Here is a 25386-nt window from a genome sequence, read left to right as displayed (position 1 = left end):
ATTTAGTTATATTGGATTTTGAGTCCAGTTCTCTAGAATTTATGTAACTAATGACTAATCTATTCTAGGTTTTGGCAAGGTTGTATAAATTGATAGAAAAATACTGTCGTAATGAATTCAAGTAGTAATATCTAGGATTGACGCTACGTTGACGACTCGTGCCTTCAAATTTTATAAACTATCGGTTTATTTTCGGTAATTTGAATTTATATTGATTTTATAATTTTGCTACGTATATGTACTTATATATTTATTTATACGCTATTTGATATACTATAAATGATTTGATATGGACACAATCTATTTATATTTATGAAAATTTAATATAAAATTCAATTATGAAGCGCAATTAAAAATTTAATACGATTCGATATATAGATCAGGATTACAGATATGGAATCTATAATTTCTTTCGAAAAAAAGAAAGAAAGAAAAAAGAAAAAAAAGACGAGTTTAAAGGCTCGTGAAAAACTCACAACTCTTAATGCCTTCCTTTCTCCTTTAAGGAAATATTTCGTTGGAGCGGCGTCGAAAGTAGGATCACGCAGCGGGATTAAATCGGTGACACAGAAAATCCTGTTCCTCCTCTTTCCAATTCTTCTTGCATTTCTTCCTTTTCTTTTTCGAGCCACCACTCCCGCGACGTGATGTATCGCGTTACGGCAAAATGCCTCTTTGTCCTGATTTTCGTGCGGCTAAGGGGTGGCTGCAGCCTCCCTTTCAAACTGCAGAAAGGGATTCTGAAATATGACCACCACCACCCGTGCCAAGGTGAATACGCGTTTATACGCGCGTCGACCGTCTTTTGTCGATAACGTGTACTAGCGCGCGCACAAATCCCTAAATGATTCTAGAAAAAAAACGATTCCAAGATTGGTATTTGGATAGAAATGTCGCACGGGGATAGAAAGATCAAAATTGCATTCCTATTTTTTCAACGTCGAATGAAAAAAACTTTATTTCCCTTGTCTCAACTTAAATTTCTATTCTAAAAAGTGAAACGAGTTTATTAAAAATGAACGCGGTTTTTTCTTTTTTTTTTTTTCTAAAAATTTTCGAGAATTCCTCGAGGGAAGTTTTTTTCTAAGAGAAAAAAACTTCTTTTCGAAGAGAAAAAAATTGCTTGGAATTGACGATTTCTCGTTTTTCATATCTTTTACGGATTTTTTTTTCTTCTTTTTTAGATTTTAACGAATCGTTATATTGAATTTCCGATCGTGACAGATCGCTCTGGATGCATCGGCGAATCCTCCGGGCATTATGGAAATAAGACCGTGTAGCGGAAACCGAATCGAGTGTCTGCCACGTCGATTGATTTTTAAAACGTCCGCCACGGATTCGCTGTCGTGAAAATAAATCTATCGTTTGGATTAGGTCAGAAAATCTCCTTACATCGATCAATCTTACATCTTTTTCGGCCAAAATTCAAAATCAAATATTAATCGCGCAAACGTTCGTTCTCGTTCCAATTCGATCGACGATTTAATTTTTTAAATTAAAATTTTAATATTACGAGTACTACGAGCGATGAATTTCGATGGCACGTTTTCTTTTTTTTTTTTTAGAAGAAGAATCTCGTCGGAGAAGATAGAATAGACTTTAAAGTACGGGAATTTTAGTTCGAATAAATGGATAGGAAATTGTATTCAGGTATTAATCGAGGACTGTTTCATCGAGATACAGGGTTTAAAGCATTCTCGTTCGCTTATTTCTCATTTTATTCCGGTACGCTCGGCCAGCCTCCGTGAAAGCTCGCCCCTAATGACGAGGGAGAGCATAACGGTAGCAAATTCTGCCTTAACAACCTAATAAGAGCATGGCTATTAAAGCGTGAAATGACAAATGCTTTAATAAGCCGTTCCGTCCTTCGAAGCCACGTCCTTCTATCTTCTCGAATTTTCAAGAAACGTATTATTCGTATTATTCGGTCGAAATAGAATAGAAAGAATTTATAAGTGATGGAGACTCGTGAAAAATTCTAACATCAATTATTGAAATACGAATATGATGTATATTTCTCGTAATATTGTTATTACGAGATTTAGATTAATATTTTTCTTGAGGGGAAAGATTCTAATTCTTTTAAAGAATCATCGCAAGCTATAAGAAATATAAAATCTTTTCTAACTCATGTATACAAATGCATATTTTTCATATTACATAATGACTTGCATATATTTATTATATGAGCAAGGTTATTTTTGCCTTCGAATGTTTAAAAATTTAATTCTTTAAACAAAAAATAAGAAAATTGCTTTTAAGAAATCTAAAATTTATCTTAAGACTCGATTAAAATCATGTTGAAATTAGGAAAACTTTAAATCGTTGTAACTTCGAAAATAATGACTTTTGGTCAACGAGTAAACGATCGTTAGAAGCGCAAAACCTTGCCCTATAAAACTCTTTTTCGTTTATCCCGATACGACTTCCGGTTCCCGAGATATCGTCGTGTAAAAAGAAAGATAATTTTTGTTTTATTATCTTCGTCTTTGTCGAATCTCTCGTTCGCGCCTCATCTCACTGACCTATCCCAAATTCCAGACAAGTGACAGACGAGATTCCTGGAAGAACATAATACGCATTTCCAGGAAAAAATGTGGGTCACTGGATAAATCCATTCGTAATCTCTAATATTAGTTAAATATTCGAACACGTTTTAATAAAAATCCGCATAAAAATCTGTAATCCATTTAATCGACAACTATATTTCTAAATGGAGATTATATTTCTATATTAGATATTCAAAAAATTATTCTATATTTTTTTTTGCAATTATATCGTCACGTTTTTTTATCGATTAGAACTAAATATATAATAACATTTCTTTTTCGTTTCGTTTTATATTATATTTTTATGCGAATCCTTTCTTTTTTTAAACAGAAATCAAAACACAGTTAAGGATTTCTATCGTTTTTTCATTTTTCTCCGTTCTCTTCTTCGTTTCCCCTTTTCCATTCCCACTCCGCCCAATTAAAACTTCTACGATTATCGTAACCGTGGTTCGATTGCCGATAGGATACTTACGGATAATGCGTTAAAATGGTCTGGAACTCGATCGTTTTACCGTAGCCGGTAATTCAAAACTAGTTACGATTATAATATTCCAACGAAACGAAAATTCCAATTCACAAATATTTCACGAAACAAAAAGAGGATCGGATTTTTTTCTTACTCATTTGTATCAAATTGTATCAATTAACTTGTAACCCTATCAATCCTTTTTTCAAGGAATCGACGACAATCAACCACGTAGAAAAGTTTAAAAAAACTTAAAAAAAAAAAAAATAAATAAAATTTGCTCGAGCAAACTATTCTTCCATCCTCCAATTCCTCCACCGACGCCACTTCCGATTCGCACGAGACGATGGTTCGCGGTTAAACGAAAAGAAATCGGAACGATTGCAAGTTTCGAGGATCGAACGAATTTTTTCCCCACCCCACTCTCTCTCCCTCTCTCCCTCCCCCCGTAATACACGGGATAAAAATTGAAATCTCCCGGGTGAACATTTCCGTGCGTTAGCCGTTGCCTTCGCGAGACCCGAGCGTGGAGGGATATCGATCGGCCGCGAGGTCGATGCACCGTCGCGTTTCACTACGTGAAATTCATTTTCAGCCAGCCCCCGGGGAGACATTCTGAAAATTCACGACCATTAAACGGAGCGAAACAAAAGTGTATCTGGGCGAACGAGAAAAAAGAGACGAGGAGAGAGGGAGAGAGGGAGAGATAAAGAAAGGGAGGGAGGTAAGAGGGAGAGAAGAAGTGGAGGGAAGAGAAAGAGAGAGAGAGAGAGAGAGAGGAAGGGAGGGAGGGAGGAAGAGGGGGTGGTGGTTGCCAGGCGAATTTCGGGGACGCTGCGTTTTCCGCTGCTCTCTTCTCGGACACGATGGAACGACGGGGCTGGGATTCGTGGCCATTTTTCCTCGGTTCGGTACTTGTTCGGGGGAGGACAAGGTGAAAAACGAGCGAAACGTGGCTCGTTTTTGTGGAAAAATCGGTTTCGAGGGGATTGTACCGTGGAAAATGGAGGGAGGATCGATTTGGGACATCTTTGGATGGACGTCGTTTGTAAGTGAAGTAAAAATGATAGTAGATACGGGGATCGATTAATTGGAATTTTGATTAATAGATTACGGATGTATAAGTCAAATTTTTAATACGAATAATAAAGAATTGATTGGAGAATAATTCAAATAAAGGATTGATTTATTTTTCAAATATTCCTTATACTATGCTTTGAATATTTTCTCAAAATTATATAACAAATTTTCAAAATAGCTTTATAAATTTTCTATTCTAATTGAAGGAATGAAAAAACGGAATAGAAAATGTTTGGAATATTTCTCTTGTGAAGACTTAAATATAATGTTCCTAATAATTATTTTAATATTTTAATCATATCAATTTTGAAAAAAAATCGATAAAATGTGAAAATAGAGTTTACTATTACGATCTTATATTTCCAAGAAACCTATAAAAGCCAAAAGCTATCCTCGAAACCTTCCGATATACATTACCACTATTTATATTCGCGTTTGATCGTTGATTCTATATTTTCCTCGAAAATAAACCTTGAAATATATTTCAGAAATCGAGCTAATTTTAAATAATAATGTTAATTTTTCTATTAATTTCGAAATAATTAAAAACTAATATTATTAAAAAATTAGTTACGTTAATTTTTCTATTAATTTCGAAATAACTAAAAACTAGTTACGTTAGCAATCATATTTTAAAATGAAAAAAAATTTTTTTAATAAAAACTGTATATAAGTCGCATAAAAAAACTTTCCGACAAACTTATTTCAGTAAAATATTATATCTAATATGTCTTAAACATCTACTATAAAATTCACCGGAAGTTTCGTGTCCATTTCACCGCAACAACTACGATAGATATTAAACTATCGATTTGTTACTCATTGCAAAAAAAAAAAGGAAACAATAGTANAAAAAAAAAAAAAAAAAAAAAAAAAAAAAACGAATACAAAACGAAAGATGGAAGAATACCATCGCATACAACTTCCCCTCTCCCCCTCCCCCTCCACAATTTATCCACCCCTACTAAAACTCGAACGTAGCCAACGATAAGCGCGAGCAAATGTATCGCCCGTTTCATTTCTCTTTTCGATCCTTTGTCTCTTCCGTTTCTTTCTCCTCTCCCTTCCAGTATATCCGTTGTACTGTTTTACAATGCGTTATTGTGGCAGCTTTATTCCCCAAGCCTCCTCCCTCCCTCCCCTTCAGAGAATCCCACGTGTGTTTACAAGCAGGCCGCATTGTGATATTATGTAGCCGGCGCAGCGTGCACACGTGTGTTGTTGCACCGATGGAACGCATCGTTGCAACGTAGGTTCAACGTATAAAGTTACGTTTCACGCACTATTTCCCGTCGCGAGTCCCGCGCGCACAACCACCGCAGCCGGCGTCCCGTTAATTTATAAGCGAAAAGGTCGAGATCACGTCGCTTCGCCCGATTATATCCGAATTATACCGATAAACACCGAATGTAAATGTTCGGCGTTCCTCGCCGAAACGAGCCTTGCTCATATGGATAATTTTAATCGCCGATAAGGATTTTTTTTCTTTTTTCGTTATTTTCTTTGCAGTGAATATTTTTTTATCCGTCGAAAGTTCGAAATCATTGTAGGTGGAAGTTGAGATTGGTTTCGAAAAATCTGGGGAACGCCAGAATGAAAAAGAAATTGTAATAAATATTGTTCGCAAGTTGAAAAGTTTCGTACGATTTATGAATTATGAATTAAAGTTTTCGTAAAAATTTTTTGAACACACTTTTTATTTGGAAATTGGTTAAGTGAGAGTTTTTTGTCGTGTTGAAAAATTCTTTTGAACCGAGTGTTATTGATACAATAGTAATTTCAAATTAATGATAAAATTAAATGAAGATTTAATATAAAAAAAAAACAAAAATTTGTATAAAATTGTGAATTTTGTAGAATTTAAATGTAAAAAGATTCAATTGGAATTCAGAAAATTCATATTAATAGAATTGTTTCTTTAATAGGAATGATATTTGGAAACTTTCGCGATTTCTTAATCGTAAGACATTAAGATATTGAGTTTCGAAATCAAAATCTACTTCACTATCATCATCATTTGAAAACTTTTAATAAAACTTTCAAAATCCATTTTCGATTAGATTATTCGAATCGTTTTATTACAGATAATTACAATTAAAATCACGCCACCATTCTTTATACAATTGAACTTGCGTTCGTTTCGAATAATTGCGAAGATTAGACGAAGTTAAAAAAATTTAAAAAAATAACAATTGAAAATTTAATGCAAATAAAGATTGATCTCGAAAATGGAACGATCGAAATATTCGATAAATTATTATTCCTTCTAAAATTAACAAAAAGAAAAAGAGAGAAAAAAAATAAAAAAAAAAAAGAAAGAACGAATTGTAGAATAGAAAAAAAAAATTCTATCATAAATTAATTCATTTACTCCAACAAGATTCTCTCTTCAATCTAAATGCGATATCAAAGTGTTATTCATTTACTCTCTTTTTCTTCTCATAAAAGCTCCACGTTCTGAAGACAAACGAAGATAAGAAGGACACCGAACCGGAATTGTAAGGTTTGTTAGAAAACGAGGAGTACTAATTAAATCTAACGAGATATTTGCTCGAACTTGGTACAAGAAGCACAGGCCGCATTAAGTGGCTTAATTAAACACTGAATTCAACTGAAGTATCGCGTATTATCTTCACTGTAGGCACATGTATAATCGCCGTGCTTGTTAAGAATAAAAATTGCACGATTAAAAATCTTCCATTATCTTTCTTTTGTCTAAAAATATCCTTTGGAACAACGCGAGCAAATCCGAAGAACGCTCACAAGTCTTTTCTTCTTACAAAAGAGCCTTTCCTCTCTCTCTTTCCTTCTCGTGCATTCTATTTTTCTATCCGTTCAAAGTCTAAAAAGTATTGAAAATCCGTGGTTAAAATAAAAAACATGTACGCAAGTCTTGAAAATTGAAAATGATTGCGTGCACCATCCTCGTAACTTTGTTACGCTCGACGCTTCTGTTGTACTCGATAAATTTGATAGGAAAAAGAAAAAGAAAAAAAAAAAATAACGCATCGTCGGAGATATCCATGAAAAGAGGAAACGATTGCAAAATTTCTCGACTCTTTATTACATTCGAATCCCTTTTTGAAATTGACATAGTGAAATTTCAACGCGTACCGATTCTACCCTGTAACGTCGCTAGAATATGTAGAAAATAGGAGAAACATTTTTATTTTGTGGCTGCGATACCATTGATCACACTTCAAACTTTCTAATCTTCGAAGAATTCGATTGAAATGAAAATTATATCTGGATGAATTTTATTTAAAATTGAAATAAGAAATATTTATTTTTAAAAAAATTTTAATCTCTGTTAAATAAATAACATATTATTTCGATCAATAGTTCATTTCAAGAGAGATCTAAAAAAAGAAATTATGAGAATAATACTCGAAATAATATTTCAAAAAATAATATCACCAGATCTCTTAGAAATCGATAAATTTTCAGATTTCTAATTTCCCATTCATAATTTTTTCCTTTTTACATTCGTACAAATAGCTCATTCGATGAAAATGCATCGATAATGGCAGTCTGAGCGAAAAATCGATAAAAAGTTCACGGTTAAACGACTAGAAAAGTTTCATGGCGAAGTCGAATCTCTCATAGATTCAAGATGGCCCCCGGCGAAAGGGGAACGCGGCAAACGCTTTATCTTCTCTATAGGTGGAAGTTTTTAACGGGTCGTCCGTGTCGTGAATCATATTTAATTTACGGCGCAGATCAGGGAACAATGGCTCGAAGAAAAGTTCCGCCCTGTCACGAAATTTTTGACGTTGTTCAACGAGGGCTGCTCCCGCGTTCGCGCGGGTCATTTGAAATGCAAAATAAAACGCGACGCAGAGGATCGTTTGGAACTCGTGCTTGTTCTCGTTATCTTTGAAACGATATATTCTTTTTTTTTTTTTTTTTTTTTTTCGTTTCTTCGATAAACAATTACGTATCAGGAGAGAGAAATGATTATTTTTTTGTGATAAGATTAATCTATCATAGAATTGAACATATATATTTTTTGATTAATAGTTTTAAATGCTTTATTTACATGTTAAGATTAGATTAATATAGGTTTACGTTAAGATAAATTTCATTTAAAATATATTATATTTTTCTATTATATTTGTAAGAATTTATTTGTTGACAAATCTTGTTGACAAAAATTCGTGTATTTTATATCTCATTAAAGATAAATAAAATAAAAAAAAAATTTGATTTAATTTAATTTAGAAAAGCTATTATAATATCAAGATATGATCATACGAATGCAAATAAAATAAGAAAATGAGTAAAATTTAATGATTTTTGATTGTTTTTCTATATGTCATATAATCAATATCTGAATATCTCAAAGAAAGAGTAAAATCCATTAACTATGAATTAGCATTTTTTCAATTAAATATTCAAAATTTTCACGTTTGAACAAATTAAATGGAACGATGTTGTTTTGAACGCAAAGGTAGATAAAATTAAATTAATTATATTTGTTAGAAGAAAACATGATGAAAAACATTTGAAAAAAGGATAAGTCAACAACGAGAAGAGAAGAGTTAGGAAATGTTAAAATGAACGAGCCAGTGAACAGCAAGGTATATTCGCTTAAAACGGTGCTTGTTGTCCGCAACCGGAAGTTGTGGAAATTGTTGCGGTGGAAGGACCAGGTCGCTTAATAATTCACATTCTGAGAATTTTGCAAAAATTTGACAAAAAAATTTTATATTCTCATCAACGCTCTTCTCTATTCATGAAATTTTTATCATTGTTGAATTCTTGACCAATTTAGATAGAAAAATTTATAAAAGAAACTTAATTCTAATTTTAAAAAAAAATGCTTGGAATAATTAATATAAATATTTTTCAGTTTCCAAACAATTATTTAAATTGCCAAAAGATTTTTATGATAAAATAAAGAATCATTTGTGCATGAATCTGTTCCACAGATACTTATAAATGATTGTCGAGATTAAATCTCCGAATAATTATCTCCGAAATTAAAAATAAAATATCAAAACTCGCTTGTTCCGCCTCCTGAAATCAATAATTCTTATAAAATCAGTTTCCCATATTTCTCACATTAATATCTCTCCTATAAAAGTTTCTAATACGTATTATTTCTTAATTTTGCGAGAAAGAAAAAGAGAGAATTCCAGTCAGCAGTGAGTTAAATTCCAATTAAATTCAATCTCCTCTCTCGCCGAATGAATTCCCGTCATGACGAATCAACGAACACCGCCTGCTCGACGTTCGATCCTCGAGGATATCGTCGAGGAGTAATTTCTTTCTGCGAAATACCATGATTGGCGCGAGGGATGATCGGTGGAAGAGGGTTGATCGCGCGCGGGAACAGGGATGATTTCTTCGATCGAGGTCAAGAGAGGCTCGCTCGTCGAAAGAGGAGAGGAAGCACGGGCCATTTTACACGTGGATAGAGAGGACGGTACGCGTTAACTCCAACTATCGTTAAAATCACTCGAATGCTTTAACGTCGTTCAATTCAACGATTGTCTTCCCGTCGATGATTTCCACGATCTTGATGGGGGGATTGTTCGAACGGATGTCGATACTGTTGACGTCCAATTTTTATTTATTTTTTTTCAACGTTCGATTAAATTACTCGTTAGAATTCCACGATAAACAGTTTATATTTTCTCGATGTACGTACGTTAATTTTCGTAGACCAATTTACATTACAAAAATCTCTGGGCATACCTATGAATCACCAATAATGCTGTTGCCTATTTAGACATCATTAGATGATACAATCATCTTTGTTGAAGTAGTCAACTATCGAGTAGCCAATGGCAGAATAGAGATATCGATTCTCTTCGATATCTATAGGGTGTAAACACGAATAATGAATTAATACTTATCACGCTCGGTATATCTATTCGTAACGAGTTTGGCCATTCCATTAGAATCGTAGGTGTCATGGAAATTTTTCGCACGAAACATACGAATTACGTGAGAAGTTTCGCCCGATGGGAAAATAGGAAAAGTGTAGTCGTGGAACAACGATAGAAACTTGGCCGGCTCGCGTCGTTACCAGATTGTGCGGCTTTTCTCCTTTGATAAACTGTAATTTCGACTATCGAACTCGCAACTTCCCCGTCAGGGACAGATTTTACGCGGTAACGGGGCTGCCACGACATGTCGTAGCAGAATTTCCACCCTTACAGGATTTTCCCTCGAAACTAATATTGAACTGCACGAAGATCAAACTTTCGCGATTGTTAACGAACAAAACGTGGAAGATTTACTGGAGAAGATTAAAAAATTTTTAATTACACGAAGCATTTATAATGAAGAAAAAATTGAAATGAATTGCTTGATCGCTGTGTAAAGTACAATAGAAAAATATTTCGCACTGAAATAAAATGTTTACTTTAGTATCCAAAGATCCAAAAAGAATCTCGATTCGTTTAAAGGATCATCGAATATTAATAGAATTCTCTTTCTCTCTCTATATATATCTATATATATAATTAATTTGCATTTGTCATGAAGAAAAAGTTGATGAGGATCATACGTAAATCAGTGATTCTTTCTTGAAGAATAAAAAAAAATTGACGAGCACAAGCCCCGAATAGTTCGAAGAATGAACGATGATCGCGATGAATCGACTGGTCGTAAGATATGCGAAGGGGTTACAACTAGAATGCGCGCAGACACAGCGAGTGCAATTTCATCCGGCGCCGAAGAAGGCACGGAGGAACTTCCTTTATTACGTTAAAAGTTTTTACGACCGCCGCTCCACGGGAGCTATCGTGCAACGTTTCAGCGATGCCCTGCTCGAATTAAAATGGGGCCCCGCTGATTCGAATTCGTCGAAACAACATTTCCGTGACGAAAATTATTACCCGGGTTTCATTTACATCTAAATGATTTAGCGCGCATCGACTTACTGTAATTTCTGTGTGGGAATGGGGGGGAAAAAAATAAAAATTTTATCATATTCTATAAAACGAGAAAAATTCATTTTCAATCTATCGATTTTGGGATACGAAAGATAGTTTTAATTTTTTTAGATGCAAAGTTTTGTTTTAATTACAAAGAAATTATAAGACGATAATATAAATTTTTGTAAAATAATTTTTTACTCTAGTTTAAATCTTTATTTCTTTATTTCTTGTTTTAATTGATATATTATAATTATAGGAATAATGTTGATTAATTTAAATCAAATGAATTTTTCAATTTTTCCTTAGTTGATCTTACAAATTTTTTTTTTTTTTAAAGACCACTTCAGCTTTTTTTTCAATCGACCAAAGAATCCTCGATAAGATCAGAATCTTATTGTGCTATCCGTGCATCTGCAAGCAGGATCTAATCTTAATCTCTAATTCTTATGCAGTGGGGCAGATGTTTCTTTATCGAGGCGAAAGGTACCCGCATCCTTGTCCAGTTGAATTTTAATCGTTCATCGCGATTTAAATACGAAAGAAGTTTATAAAGTTGCGAAAGAGAATAATTTTTATCGAGATAGAAAAATCTCTCCTCGTTTTATTATTTATAATCATTCGAATAAAACAAAAGTATTTAAAAATCTCTATCTTCTTTTTAACAGTAAAATCGTAGAATATTTATCCTATAATTATTTCTCCCTTCTTCCTTCTTTTATACCACATTTAACTTTCTTTATTCTTCTGAAATAACGTCGAAACGAGACGTTGACGTGACGATCATTCACAAGCAGGATTTATCGAGACCCGGCGACTAAGATTTTCAAGGATCATCCCCCCTCGAGTTCTAAAAGAGATTCGAGCTAATACGAAATTTACAGGCAGTACGTGCATCTATTTTGGTGATTTCGATGCTTTCATAGAAGATCGCTGCATGACGATTTGCAATTTTTAATCTCCAATTTTTCCTCTTAAAACGTGATATCCTAATTTTATAAAAATAAGCGTTTATACGATGATCTAATATTTTTATAGAATAATATTCAAGAATATTTATATACCAAAGAATACCTTTATTAATTTATCTTTAGTTCATTTAATAATTTACAATAAAAATTGAATCAAATTCTTTCTCAGAAATTTTACATAGTTATAATTATAATATACTTGGATAATTGATATATTTTGGATCATCGTTTATCCTATTTCGAATAATATTTTAAAAAATGAATATATCAAAAACGTGTAGACTTTGATTAATTTGATTTTATTTTGAAGAAAATGAGAAACGAGAGATATGCATTGCAAATTCTGAAAATTATGTTTTGTTTGAAACATTTAGGGGTTTGTTTTAGCGACACACGTTGCGAAAGGTTTTCGCGATCGATCGGCCAAACATTTGCAGGAAAAACAAAGGGGAAGAGTAATGGAAATTTTTGCAAAGTGCCGGAATATTGACGAGACTCGGCAGAGGAGAATTTTTAGTCGAGGCACTTCAGTGAAAATCGGACCCGAAAAGAATTATCCCGTGAATCTCGTTCCGATAATGGAGTGCGAAAAAGCTGGATTAATATTTTTCCCGGAATTTTAGCGAGATTCAGTCGAAAACTTTTTACTTTTATCCCGTTGAATTTTTATCCATACTTTTATCTTTATGCTCATGTTGGCTTAATTCAAATATTTACTTGGAAGTACTTCAATATTCGTGACAGATTTAATACTCTCTTAATATAAAAGATACTCTTATGATTGTAAATGATAATAAATGCATCATCGATACGAATTTTTTAACCAAAATACATAAATGTAAAACCGAGAGATTAAAATTTTAAATCGTTCTAATTTCTTTAAATTAAAAAATATGAATAATAAGAGAAAAACGAAGAGAAAAGTATTGCATAATTTAATAAAAGAAATTATATTATTATTCGTAACTCATAATCTTTTCTTTTTTCTTTTTGGAGTAAATCGAATCAAAACAAACTTTACGATCGATAATTAAATAAAACTAAAAAAAACATCTAGGAATCTTTCTTATTGCAGGAATAATTAATTAATTGATCAAAATATACGTCGAACGAATCCTTTCACGCTTTAGAAATCGATCAATTGAGATCTGGATTCCGGTATTCCACTAAGAGAAAGTGCGAAGTTTAAACGCAGATTTAAAGTTTGGCGCGATAAAATGCATCGATTCGTCGGTCTTATTTTGTCAGAGAAACGTGGATGGCTACATACGGCCTTCTTCGAGGCTCAAACTTACACTTCCGTCGACAGGGAAAATCAATAAGGGGTTGGTTACGTTCCCCTGGACAGACTCTGTTGCTTGCACTCGCGCAAAAACCGACTTTGGTAAAAGTTCCTCCGTGTCTATCTTGACCCCTGAAGATGATTTTGCTTTTTTTGCTATTAAATGACGATATTAGAATTCGCTGAATATAAATCGTTTAAAACCAAATCGAAGTGGTAAACGTACATTAATTTATTTTTGTTCGATAAATGGAGAAGAGAAAGGATCAAAAATTTTTTGATATATTTATCTGGATTTTTTTTGAAAAAATATGAAAATTGACATTAAAATTCATTAACTCGATCAATAGGTACAGTGTTAAAAAATTATCTAATATTAAAATTTCAATACAATGATAAACAAAGTTTATCCATCATACACACGATGATAAAAAATTCTTAATTTTATCAATTCAAACCAGTTACTATACAATTCTTGAAAATTATTCAAATACATTTATTCATTATTAAAATTTCAATGGATAGACAAAGTTTCGATCGAAACGCCGTTGCAATCAATTAGAAACACCGCTTGGAGGGATGATTCGAGCCGGAAGCTGCCTGTGTCGGGGGTTAATTCAAATTAGGTTCATTTACGCGTTGTTCCCGGGGAATCAAATGGATAGAATCGAATTTGTCGATTGAGGATTTCTCGTCTCTGTACGGAAAATAAGTAATTAAAATGCATGTTTCATAGAGCTAGATCCTAGATCATCCCAATTATGCAAAATCGTTTGAAATTGTTCATGAACCCGTTTTCATTATCGCGCTCATTAAGGCCTCACGTCCGTGCTTATTGTCGCGAGCTGAACGAGCACGGGGAGAAAAAGAGGGACGTCTCTCACCGAGTCACAAATCGATTCTAATTGAATACAATTTAACCGTGAAATTAACGCGGACGTGAAACCATTGACTGTCCGCGAGAATCTATCAGCTCTCGTTTTGTCCTCTCTCGCATGATCGATTTTATTGGAAATAGACAATGGATACGTAGCAGAAAAGTATTGGAAATGGAAGTTTCTTTTTTTGAAAATTTTAAATAAATAAAATTAATAAAGCTATACGTATATGTATACGTATGATATAATATATCGTAAATGATCCCATTTAGGAATGAAGCCCGCGTCGATGTTAATCGATTTTAGAGGATTAATTCGTAATTAGTGTCAGTTGGATTGAAGATGATGTACCCAATTGGATTAAGTTAGTTATTCCCGATTTGCAGAATACATTTTGTTAATATTTGGAGAAATACTTTACCTATTTATAAGATTTTTGTTTAAACTTTTGTGTAAATTTTTATTTCTCTTCTAAAGTAAAGAATTGAAATTTGATTCAGCTTACCAACAAATTTTTATTGCCAAATCAAATTTCTTATTCGAAATCTACAATCGAGATTCGATCTATGTTTCATTATGGATAATAAAATGGAAACTTGGCTATAAATTCCCCCATAGATTATTAATCAGAGTTTCTAGCTGCATGGATATGATCGTAACCGCAACAAAATTTCGCAAAGAAGCCCAAGGGAGGGACGTGGATATTAATAAAGTTATCGAGGTTGGCCAACAACACCGTTTATTATCGGAACTGTTCATTCTGTTCGAATAATTTGCTATGGAATAATTAAACATACTTTTTAATCCACGAAATTTTCACATTATTCTTATTATTTATATACATATCTTATTTATGATCGAAATTCATTACACACATAATTCTAAATTTCAATAATCTCCAATTATCCATCTGGAAGAATATTGCATAAAATTTTCTTACCTCATTAAAACCAATAGAATAAATTTTTTTTCTTTGAAAATTTTGCCTCATTTATCGATATATTTCTGTCTTTCTTTCGCGCTTCGAGGATCGCCGATGCTTCCTGTCCACGATAAAAATGCCGACTTTTTCCTCTTCTTTTCTCTCCCTCTCTCTTTTTTTTTTCTCTCCTGTCCCTGAGGGAAAAGCGTGGCAAAGCAACGATTCCAAGTGCCAGGCATCGCTATAACGCGAAACAGATGGCCGGAAGAGAAAGAGGCCGATTATTTTTGCATCGACGGTTTTGCGGCCTCTGTTCTCGCTTCTTTTTCTCGTCCTGAGAAAAGAATTTGTTTTATCCATGCGTATATAATAACTTTCGCGAATAGATTTCGATTTCTTTCGAATTATTTCGCGAGCAATGATTTCGAAGATTCGAAAAGGATTGTTGAGTAGAGATTTTTGCGATAAGAATTAAAAAAAAAGAGGAAAGAACGTAGAAAAATATATATAACCATAAATATTTTCCTTTTATCGTATTCATGAAATTTTCAATTCAATTTTGTTATAATATTCATTTACATCCGTCTATCATTTATCTCCTTTATATTTCCTTTCTCACGTTTTCCTTCGCTTAAAAAAAAAAAGAAGAAGAAGAAGAAAGAACATTTTCTTACATTTGAAACATTTTATCTTACAGATGGACAAACAGTGCCGACGTTATGCGAGCTCGCTGCACGATGTGTCGCGTCGCATATACCTTTCGAGCTGGTAGAACACGTATATCCTCCTGTTCCGGAGCAATTGCAGCTCAGGATAGCGTTTTGGAGTTTTCCAGACAACGAAGAGGATATTAGGCTGTACTCATGCTTGGCGAATGGTAGTGCGGAAGAGTTCCAGCGTGGCGAACATTTCTTCCGATTGAGGAGCGTGAAAGACCCCCTGCAGATCGGTAAGTGATCGATGAATATTTCTTGAAAATTATATTCTTTTTGTAAAAAATATCAAATCTCTCGATCTATTTGTTAAGATTTTCTAAGGTTATATTATAATGAAATTAAAACGCTTCTTGTTTCGATGTCACTTGGATAATTGAAATCATAGTATTGGATGGCTGTCCATTTTCTTCTTATACTACTTGCGACCGATCGCGTCCAGGAAGTTGGCTATAGTTTCGTTTTATTCTTCTTTTATATCGTATAATGTATGAATTATTTATTTATTTATTTTACTTGTATAATGTAAATTGTGTGACTATTTCTGTGTGACAATGGGATGGACAAATATTAAAGAAAAATTATAAAATTGGCTAATAAAGGAATAAAAAGAAGCTTTGATGATCATTAATAAAAAAATAATTTTTAAAATTTCAAATATATTATTGTGTTATATATATACAATATCGAAACATATACGTCGTTTGTATTTTTATTTCTATAAAACACAAAACTTATATTCAGTTTCCAAATAAATATAAAATTAAAAATTAGAAGAAACAATTTTAAATGAAAATTCATGTATATTTTCATTTATCTGATCTAATTAAACAAAAGAGAGAGAGAGAGAGAGAGAGAGAGAGAGAGAGAGAGAGAGAGAGAGAAAAGAGAAAGAAATAATAAAATGTGAGATTAATGAAGGCATTTCTGGAGGATAGTTCTGTTCTGTGTGTAGACGTCGGTGATTAGTAGACCGATAACTCGAGAACGGGTCCACGATACGACAAGGTATCGCGATTCAGGCGTCTGAAAGTTGACCAGCTTCTTTATTCGAGAAACGAAAGAGGCATTATGTAAAGTTCTGCATCGAGAAGGCGTAGGTTTGCTCGAAGGCTTCCCTTTTAGACGGAAAACAAGACGGGATAGACGTAATTGGAAACCTGACCCTAATAATGTCTCCTCTATACAAAATAGCGTCACAGAATCTCCTTTTTATAAGCCGAAATAAACATAATATGTGACGAGGATCAATAAAAGAAATCACTTAATACGACGAAGAATCTGATGGAATTAATTTTCCCCATTTATTATCCCTTTGATTTTTCCCTTTTTTTTAAGAATTTTCTTTTATACGTTATCTTTCTTTTATATCATTTTCCCGTTAAGTGAAATTTTATTGGCTTAGGAAAATTTGAATCTTTGAGAAATAGGCATTTTATTCGAAAGTTGTTATCCTGTGGATGGATATTAAAGTGAAAGTGGTCTTCGCGAGCGTGGTATGGGACTTTTATCGATGTAAAATCCTCGGAATTTTTTGAGAAACGATCTCTCCAGCCACCATTATAAATTAATATTTAAATGACGGATCTTCAATTATTGAATATTGAAAATGATTGAAAATTTTAAAGTACGTGTAAAAGTAATTACAACTAATATTTTAATATTTCCAATTATAAATAATCGTTCTTCACGATTGTAAAATTTTGCGTTCCTTTAAGACGATATAATAATACTTGCAAAATAACAAAATAATTATATACGCATCTCTCGACTATTACCTGAATATTCTCAGTGACAAGATTTATGATGCATCGATCATTATTGAATCAATTCATGTCGGTAATTTGAAAATCCATAAACAATTTCTCTCGAATCATTTTCTTCGTATTCTTTCATATTCTTATAACTGCGACTATATAAATAATTAAAAAAAAAAAAAATGTCTACAACTCTATATAATTATTCTTATTTTGAAACGTGAAAGTAATTTCCTTCAATTTATCCTTATAAATTAGTTATATTCCATGTTTCTGAAAGTAGCTATTTTCACTCTATTGTCCCACAAAACAATTTTCTATTCGATTCGCGTATCAACGTATTCCTTAAGACTTAACTTAAGAACTTCCTTAAGAGCTCCTATATGGATGAGGAATTTAATACCTAATTCATTTAATTTCATTGTTTTATCAAACTGGTTTCGTTAATTTGCGTTGCGCTCCAGATACAGAATGGCGCCTTTCTCCATGTCTTCTGTTTGTTTCTTAATGCGCTCGAAACGACGTCTTTATCTCTCCTCTTAGAAACCTCGTGTCCAACTTCTTGTTGCTGTATCGTTTCCATTCTTCGTTCGCTTCTAATCTGATTCTTCTTCTTCTTCTTCTTCCTCTTCTTAGTTAGCAATTCCCATGAGACCTCTCGAGAGATATGTGATGAATCGTTGGAGGAATTTGCTAAACTATCTTTATTTTTCCTCTTTTACAAATTTTCTTTGATTTCAAATGTAAAATACGATTGAATTTTTAGTAATTTGCATAAATTGTAGAATCTTAAGAGAATAAAATTTTAATATCGTAATTCTTTCTAAAATTTTCTTATATATTAACGTTAACGAAAATTCAATATGAGATTTTGTTGCTCTCGAGAGAAATTTACAAAGATCGTCTTAAAACAATAAAGGAGAAAATCCATTTTCTGAGTTGTTATGAATAATAATATACTTATAAATAAAAAAAAATCGCATGATGTAAAATTAAAATTCGAAGTATAATGATGATTTATGTACAACAGGATTTCATCTGAGTGCAACAGTGAACTCGCAGGGGGTGATGAACGGTGTCAGATCACAATTCAACGTCGCTGTCACTTTTGATCGGAGGAAAATCACATCTTGTAACTGCACTTGCTCCTCTAAGGCCTATTGGTGTGCTCACGTGGTCGCCGTTTGCCTTCATAGGATACATATGGTGAATAAAATTATCTTCCTTGTTCAATTCAATCGATCGATCGATCAAAATCATTAAGAAGAAATATTTTAACTCAATCTTGAATTGTTCATATACATCTTTTTTTTATCATTCTAAAATAAAGAAAAAACTTTATTGAATATATTTTACTTTATTTTATTAGTCACGTAAGAGATTAATAGCGTGGTCATAGGATATAACTCTTCCTCTATTTGTATTCAGCCGACACAGGTGTGCCTGAGAGCTCCAGTTAGCGAATCCTTGTCACGTTTACACCGGGAACAACTGCAAAAGTTCGCGCAATATCTCATCAGCGAGCTGCCGCAGCAGATTCTGCCCACTGCCCAGCGTCTGTTGGACGAGCTGTTGTCGGTTCAGCCAAGTACCATCAACAGTTACTGCGGTGCCCCGGATCCCACGGCAGGCGCCTCGGCTCACGATCAAACCTCCTGGTACCTCGATGAAAAGACTCTTCACGATAATATCAAGAAGATTCTTATCAAATTTTGTGTACCCGCTCCTATAGTCTTCAGGTCATTATCGTCTTTGTATTATTTATTATTCCATCTTCATTATTATTATTCAAATTATAATGTTTAAATATTCAATTCAATAATATATAGAAAATATAATCAATGCTTTAATAGATTGGTGAGGTAAGAACTCAAAGTACCCATAGTAATGAAGACAGTGCAGAGATTATAAATAAATCCACAATACAATGATATTATATTCTTTCTTGGGACTGTCTTAAATTTTTAAGAATTTTTTAAGAATTTGTCACTTGACTGGAGTTTGGGATAGATGTAGAGAAGATTCAATATGAAATATATATTGGATAAAAATCTACAATCTATTGATAATTATTTGTGATAGCTATTAATCATTCGGTGCAAGAAATTTAAAACTCAACTTCAAGATATCTTTTAAGATATTTTCATTAAATCCTTTATTTTCTTGGAATTACAGTGATGTAAATTATTTGAGCACTACTGCGCCTCCTGCAGCTGCCGAATGGTCCTCGTTGCTGCGACCATTGCGAGGTCGTGAACCAGAAGGCATGTGGAACTTATTGTCGATCGTGCGCGAAATGTTTAAGAGAACCGATCGTAACGCTATACCATTGTTGGAAATCATCACAGAGGAGTGCATGGCTTGCGAACAGATACTCGTTTGGTGGTTCAACACGAAAGTAGCTCTATTGAACGGGACCGGATACGGCGGTAAACACAACATGAATAGCAACGTCCATGCATCACAGCACGCTTGCTCGTCCCTGTGCGACGAGATCGTCGTACTTTGGCGACTGGCTGCTTTGAATCCTGGATTATCGCCTGCTGAACGAGATATGCTTCACAGCCAGTTCACTGCTTGGCACATGAAGATTATTGATAAGGTATTGCATCATACCGTCAGAAATATACACGGTTCATTTTTGATTTTTCATTTGATTTTAAATTTAAAAAAATTAAGCAATACACGCAAAGTAAACTATTGTAAAACATATACATATAAGATAATTTTTTTGGATAAGTTTAAATGATGAAATGCAAAGAATTTTAAGTTGAAATACGTATATGATTGTGAATTTTTTCCTTTTTGTTTGTAAGGTTACAAAAAGTAGAGGCAGTTCGGTAACGCACAATTCACACAACAGAAATAACGGTGGCGGACACAAAGATTCATTAAAAAATGATTTAGCCGTGTTCACCGGATTTAAATCAGCGCTTGAGGCCTGCTACTTGGATTGGGAAGAGTACACCTTACCCGGTATCACCTACACTGCCGGAAGCAATCCTATGTATCATTGTCCGTTCACGTGCTTCCGACATGCAGGTGATACTAGGACTGAAGTGAATCAGGTTAGTTCATCCCCTATATTTCTAAAATTAAAATTATTCAAAAAAGAAAAGGACTTTAATCAGAAAATATCTAATTAAAAAAAATAAATAAAGTTTTTGTATTGTAATTAATATTTGATCGATTGAATGATTATAGGTGAATTCGAGTGCTGCCGTGTTGAATTGTCAACCACCGGTTTCGCATCATCACGGTCGACGACCTTTGAGTTTAGGCCTGGTAGAGTTTAGTTATATGGACAGAAGACGGTTGAATCCGCGCGAATGTTCAGGTCTATGCTCACGAAGCGGCGGTGGTGATGGGAACCGAAGTAGTGTCAGTTCTGAAGGTTTCTGTGAGAATGAAACCGATATGCCTGATATTTCCGAGCCTCAAGTAGTTCTCGTTAGACGATCTTGCGCTCAATTAAATAATTGCGGGGACACAGATTCGCAGGTTTGTTTCGTGAAAGAATTTTTTTCTCGAATGAAAAGTAAATTAAAAATAATAATTACTGTATCTATTATAAATCAATGAAATATTCTAGGAGGGTGGTGGTAGCGAATCGTCCTCCAATAGTAATGTCAGTCTGAAGAACGCTCAAGACTCGGACAAGCACCGCTCAAACGCCTCGTCCGAGACTCATAGTGATAGTAGTGATAGTAGTAATAATAAAGCTACCTGCGACGCGAAGTGTAGCAGGACGAATCTCGATTACCGAGAGAAATCGCGAACAGTGATGCCTAAAGCGAATAGTTCGAAGAGCGAACAAGAATCTGACCAGGAGAAGGATCCTTCCAGGAGACCCTCCAAGGATGAGAGCTCATCATCGAGTAGCGACAGTCCGTCTGGTGACGAATATCACGTTTATTATTATGATCCTAAAGCTGTGGTGAATACGAATGGCGCATCTAGCAAAGATTCCAAGAATGAATCACAATCCACATCCACTCCGAACGCGAGTACTGTGTTGGGTAATCTGATGAAAACGGAAGATCCATGGGACATCCTGTTTGCCAGGGCGGAAGGACTCTACGCCCATGGCCACACGAGGGAAGCTTGTATTTTGGGTGTTCAACTCGCCGAGGAACTGCTGGCTAATCCCCCAAATCTCATGATCGATGAACCACCAGCACCGGTGAAGGGGAAAAAGAAGAAGGTAGATTCATTGGAAAGACTTGGTTTCGTTTGTTCGATTCAGTAAGGCCCTGTTCCAATTGATCAGTCCTGGTCATTGCGTAACAAATACAACGACAATGTTTTAGCAACAAGTTAATCCGGCGTCCCATCAGCTTACGTGTCTTGCGTCCGCCACGTTGGCTAAATGCTGTTTCCTGTGCACCGTTCTCGCAGAAAATCCGGAATACTATAACTTGGCGTTTAGAGTTGGCTTATTTGGATTGGAAATGGCTAGACCGCCAGCTAACACAAAACCATTGGAGGTAAATTAATATAGCAATAGGATAAAAGGATTTTTTTTACAGTATGATGGATGTTTTAGGTAAAATTAGCTCATCAGGAGAGTGAATTAGTAGGATTACTGAAGAAAATTCCACTTGGTCTTGCGGAATTGGCCATGGTTCGACAAAGAGCGGAACAACTGAGGGATGGAGTACTGAGATCCAGAGGACATGCGCTGCTTCCAATTATGTTGGCTAGTTTTATATTCGACGCCCTTAATACGTCAAGTATGTATCTTTTTTTTTTTTTTTTTTTTTTTTAAATAAAATTTCTTCTCTGAGATTTGATCGAATAAAAATATGAGCTTGCGTGATTCGAATCGAGGACGAAGGATATCTTCTTTCAGACAAGAAAGAGTTAATGATTAAATAGTGTAGACGGAAGGTAAAAGATTGTGGAATGATTCGCAGGACTAAAACACCTGTCCTCAGACGTTGACGAGAACCTTGGGTTTGATGCGGCCGTGGCTGCTCTGGGCTTGAAGGCGAACGTGAGCGAAGCTGATCATCCTCTTCTTTGTGAGGGAACAAGACGCCAAAGGTGCGTTATTATAACTAATATAAATTCAATTTTGTCTATATAAATTTGATTAATCGATTTCTTTCATTAAACGTTATAAATAATATAATTTTTATATCAAATTTTGATTTAATTATTTTAGAGGAGATTTGGCTATTACATTGCTCGTGCATTATAAAGATGAACCTACGAAAGTAGCAAGAATTATGGATAAGTTATTGGATCGAGATGTTCATCAGTTAATTAAATCACCAATTCTCAGCAGTTATTACACCTCTAATCCTCCTACTAAGAGCGAGGTAAAAAATTGCTTTTTCAAATTCAGTAATTTTAATATCTAATGGAATTGGATATTATCCAATTATTGGATATCTAATGGAATTGGAAATTAGAAAAATAAACATAACAGAACTAACAGAAAAACAAATAAATTTCAGATGACAAGATATCTTCATGATGAAGAATGCTCTTCTCCTCTTGCTGGGACAGATGCTGGAAATGGCGATAGTGTGGTTGGTACTAGCAGTAGACCACACAGTAGCACTAGTGCAGAATTAGAAACTGGTATGAATACACTAACAGTTCAACCCCAAATAGTTCAACAACCTGTGCCTACTAGAACTAAAGAAACAAGGTTTGTATTTTAGCATAATAACAAATGAAGTTTTAATAAATTAAGAAGTGGAATATTAGATAAAAAAATATCAATCTGGAACTTTTAAAAATTCTATTTTAGATACAAAAGCAAGAGAGTATATCCATCAATTCCCAATCAACCATCAGAAGCAAGTGCACACTTTATGTGTGAACTAGCAAAGACTGTTCTCATAAAAGCTGGAGGCAATAGTTCCACTTCTCTATTTACACAAGCATCTACAAGTCAAAATCACCATGGACCTCATAGAGCTCTCCATATGTGCGCCTTTCAACTTGGTCTATATGCTCTTGGGCTTCATAATTGTGTCACTCCTAACTGGCTTAGTCGAACCTATTCGAGTCATGTATCCTGGATCACTGGACAAGCAATGGAAATTGGAGCACCAGCGATTTCGTTTCTTATTGAAAGTTGGGAGGGACATTTGACGCCACCTGAGGCAGTCGGTATAGCAGACAAATCATCTAGAGGAAGCGATCCTAACATGGTTCGAGCAGCCGCAGAACTTGCATTGTCTTGTTTGCCTCATGCTCACGCGCTCAATCCTAATGAAGTCCAGAGAGCTATTTTACAAGTAAGCATGCAACAAGATTTATGTTTTCAATAAAGTTTTTTTTAATGAAAGTTTTTGAAAGTTTTTTAAAAAATAATGTTTAATTATTTTGATTGTTATTATAGTGTAAAGAACAAAGTGATCTCATGTTGGAGAAAGCTTGTATCACAGTAGAAAATACAGCTAAAGGAGGAGGGGTTTATCCAGAAGTACTATTTCAAGTGGCTAAATATTGGTATGAGCTGTATCTCAGAGTAAGTACATTTAAATAAAAAGAAAGATATTTCATAAAAGAAAATCTGATTGAAAATTGATAATTTTTATTTTATATATTTAGCATACTCCTGGTGGAGAACAACAAGATGATATGCCACATGATCCTTTGCAATTGGATCTCAATGGAGTGCTTTTGGTAGAGCCTGGTCCTCCAGTAGATATGTCCAATGGACAAATGATGCCTGGACCAGCTCAAGCAGTTGTCGTGACTAGTACACAGCCACCTCCTCAACCATATCCGACGCATCCAACTATAACCACATTGGCTCCTTTAGGTATATTTAAACTTTTCAGTTTAACATATGACTTTAATAATAATAAATTTTAATTTTCTAATTCTATTTAATTAATTTTAAATTATGATTTTTTTTTTTTTTGGATTTCAGGAGTTGGTATGCCATATGCAGTTGGTCCTTATAGTTTCGTGCATCCGCATCACTCAATTCCAACTTTTGGTGGGCCGATGCCGTCGCATAGGGTAACTCTACCACCAGCACCACCACACATGCAAATGTATCATGCGGCATTCCCGCCTCATCCTGGTCATCCGCAACATCCACAACATCCGCAACATCCACAGCATCCACAACATCCACAGCATCCGCAACATCCTCATCATCCAACACAACCCACGCAACCACCATCGCTGCCGCAATATTATACACCGCAACCTCCACCGCCTCCAGGAACTCATCATTTGTTCACCATGCAACAGCCTATGCCAGTTAATGTAGGTATTTCAGATTAATTAGTTTTAATCTCTTATAGTAAAACGTTCGATATGTTCATATTTTTTATTAGGTACAAGCAGGAGTGACAGGACCTATTCCTGGTCAAGCACAGCCTATAATATCTACAGTAAGAACTCAACCACAGGTATGCTATTATAAAATTAGTTTTGATTTTCCTTTATATAACTATTTAAAATTAATAACAATTGATATTTATTTTTTATATAAAGATTCATAGACAAACTCAGGCCTTCAGTCAACAGCAACTTCGAGCTTTGGTTGCTGCGTATCGTGTGGGAATGTTAGCATTGGAAACTTTGGCTCGTCGTGTACATGATGATAGACCGCAAGCGAAATACGCGCGAAATCCACCCTATGGAGAAGACGTGAAATGGTTATTGAGAGTATCAAAACGTCTCGGTACTCAATATCTTCATCAACTTTGTATTTGTACAGTGAATAGCATCGTTAGTCCTTTCGTCCTTCATGATGTCGCATTGGAGGCGGCACTCTATCTGGCTAGAAACAACCGGGCTCTTGTACTTCAACATTTGAGATCTGCTTTGTTGGCACCTCTTGTTCACAAGTGTCAACAAATGTTAGTTTCTTCAAGTTCTTATTTGTAATTATTTAGTTAT

General features: G+C 34.4%; 1 protein-coding gene across 1 annotated transcript in view; it reads left to right on the top strand.

The window, feature by feature from the left end:
• The window catches only part of LOC122712445 (zinc finger SWIM domain-containing protein 8 homolog), a 73811-nt gene that overhangs the window by 46174 nt on the left and 2251 nt on the right, over nt 1-25386 (top strand). Inside the window, exons 4-21 of the mRNA XM_043932133.1 lie at nt 15736-15987; nt 18539-18714; nt 18937-19247; nt 19684-20110; nt 20325-20576; nt 20713-21009; nt 21101-21712; nt 21819-21995; nt 22055-22241; nt 22425-22554; nt 22676-22832; nt 22971-23167; nt 23270-23762; nt 23867-23995; nt 24079-24292; nt 24404-24747; nt 24819-24893; nt 24979-25346. Coding sequence (XP_043788068.1) covers nt 15736-15987; nt 18539-18714; nt 18937-19247; nt 19684-20110; nt 20325-20576; nt 20713-21009; nt 21101-21712; nt 21819-21995; nt 22055-22241; nt 22425-22554; nt 22676-22832; nt 22971-23167; nt 23270-23762; nt 23867-23995; nt 24079-24292; nt 24404-24747; nt 24819-24893; nt 24979-25346 — 4798 coding nt within the window. The remainder of the gene's footprint in view (nt 1-15735; nt 15988-18538; nt 18715-18936; nt 19248-19683; nt 20111-20324; nt 20577-20712; nt 21010-21100; nt 21713-21818; nt 21996-22054; nt 22242-22424; nt 22555-22675; nt 22833-22970; nt 23168-23269; nt 23763-23866; nt 23996-24078; nt 24293-24403; nt 24748-24818; nt 24894-24978; nt 25347-25386) is intronic.

The sequence above is a fragment of the Apis laboriosa genome, unplaced genomic scaffold, assembly GCF_014066325.1.
Source record: "Apis laboriosa isolate Shangri-la unplaced genomic scaffold, ASM1406632v1 scaffold202_cov151, whole genome shotgun sequence".
Lineage (NCBI taxonomy): Eukaryota > Metazoa > Arthropoda > Insecta > Hymenoptera > Apidae > Apis > Apis laboriosa.
This window is presented reverse-complemented; position numbering and strand designations above follow the sequence as displayed.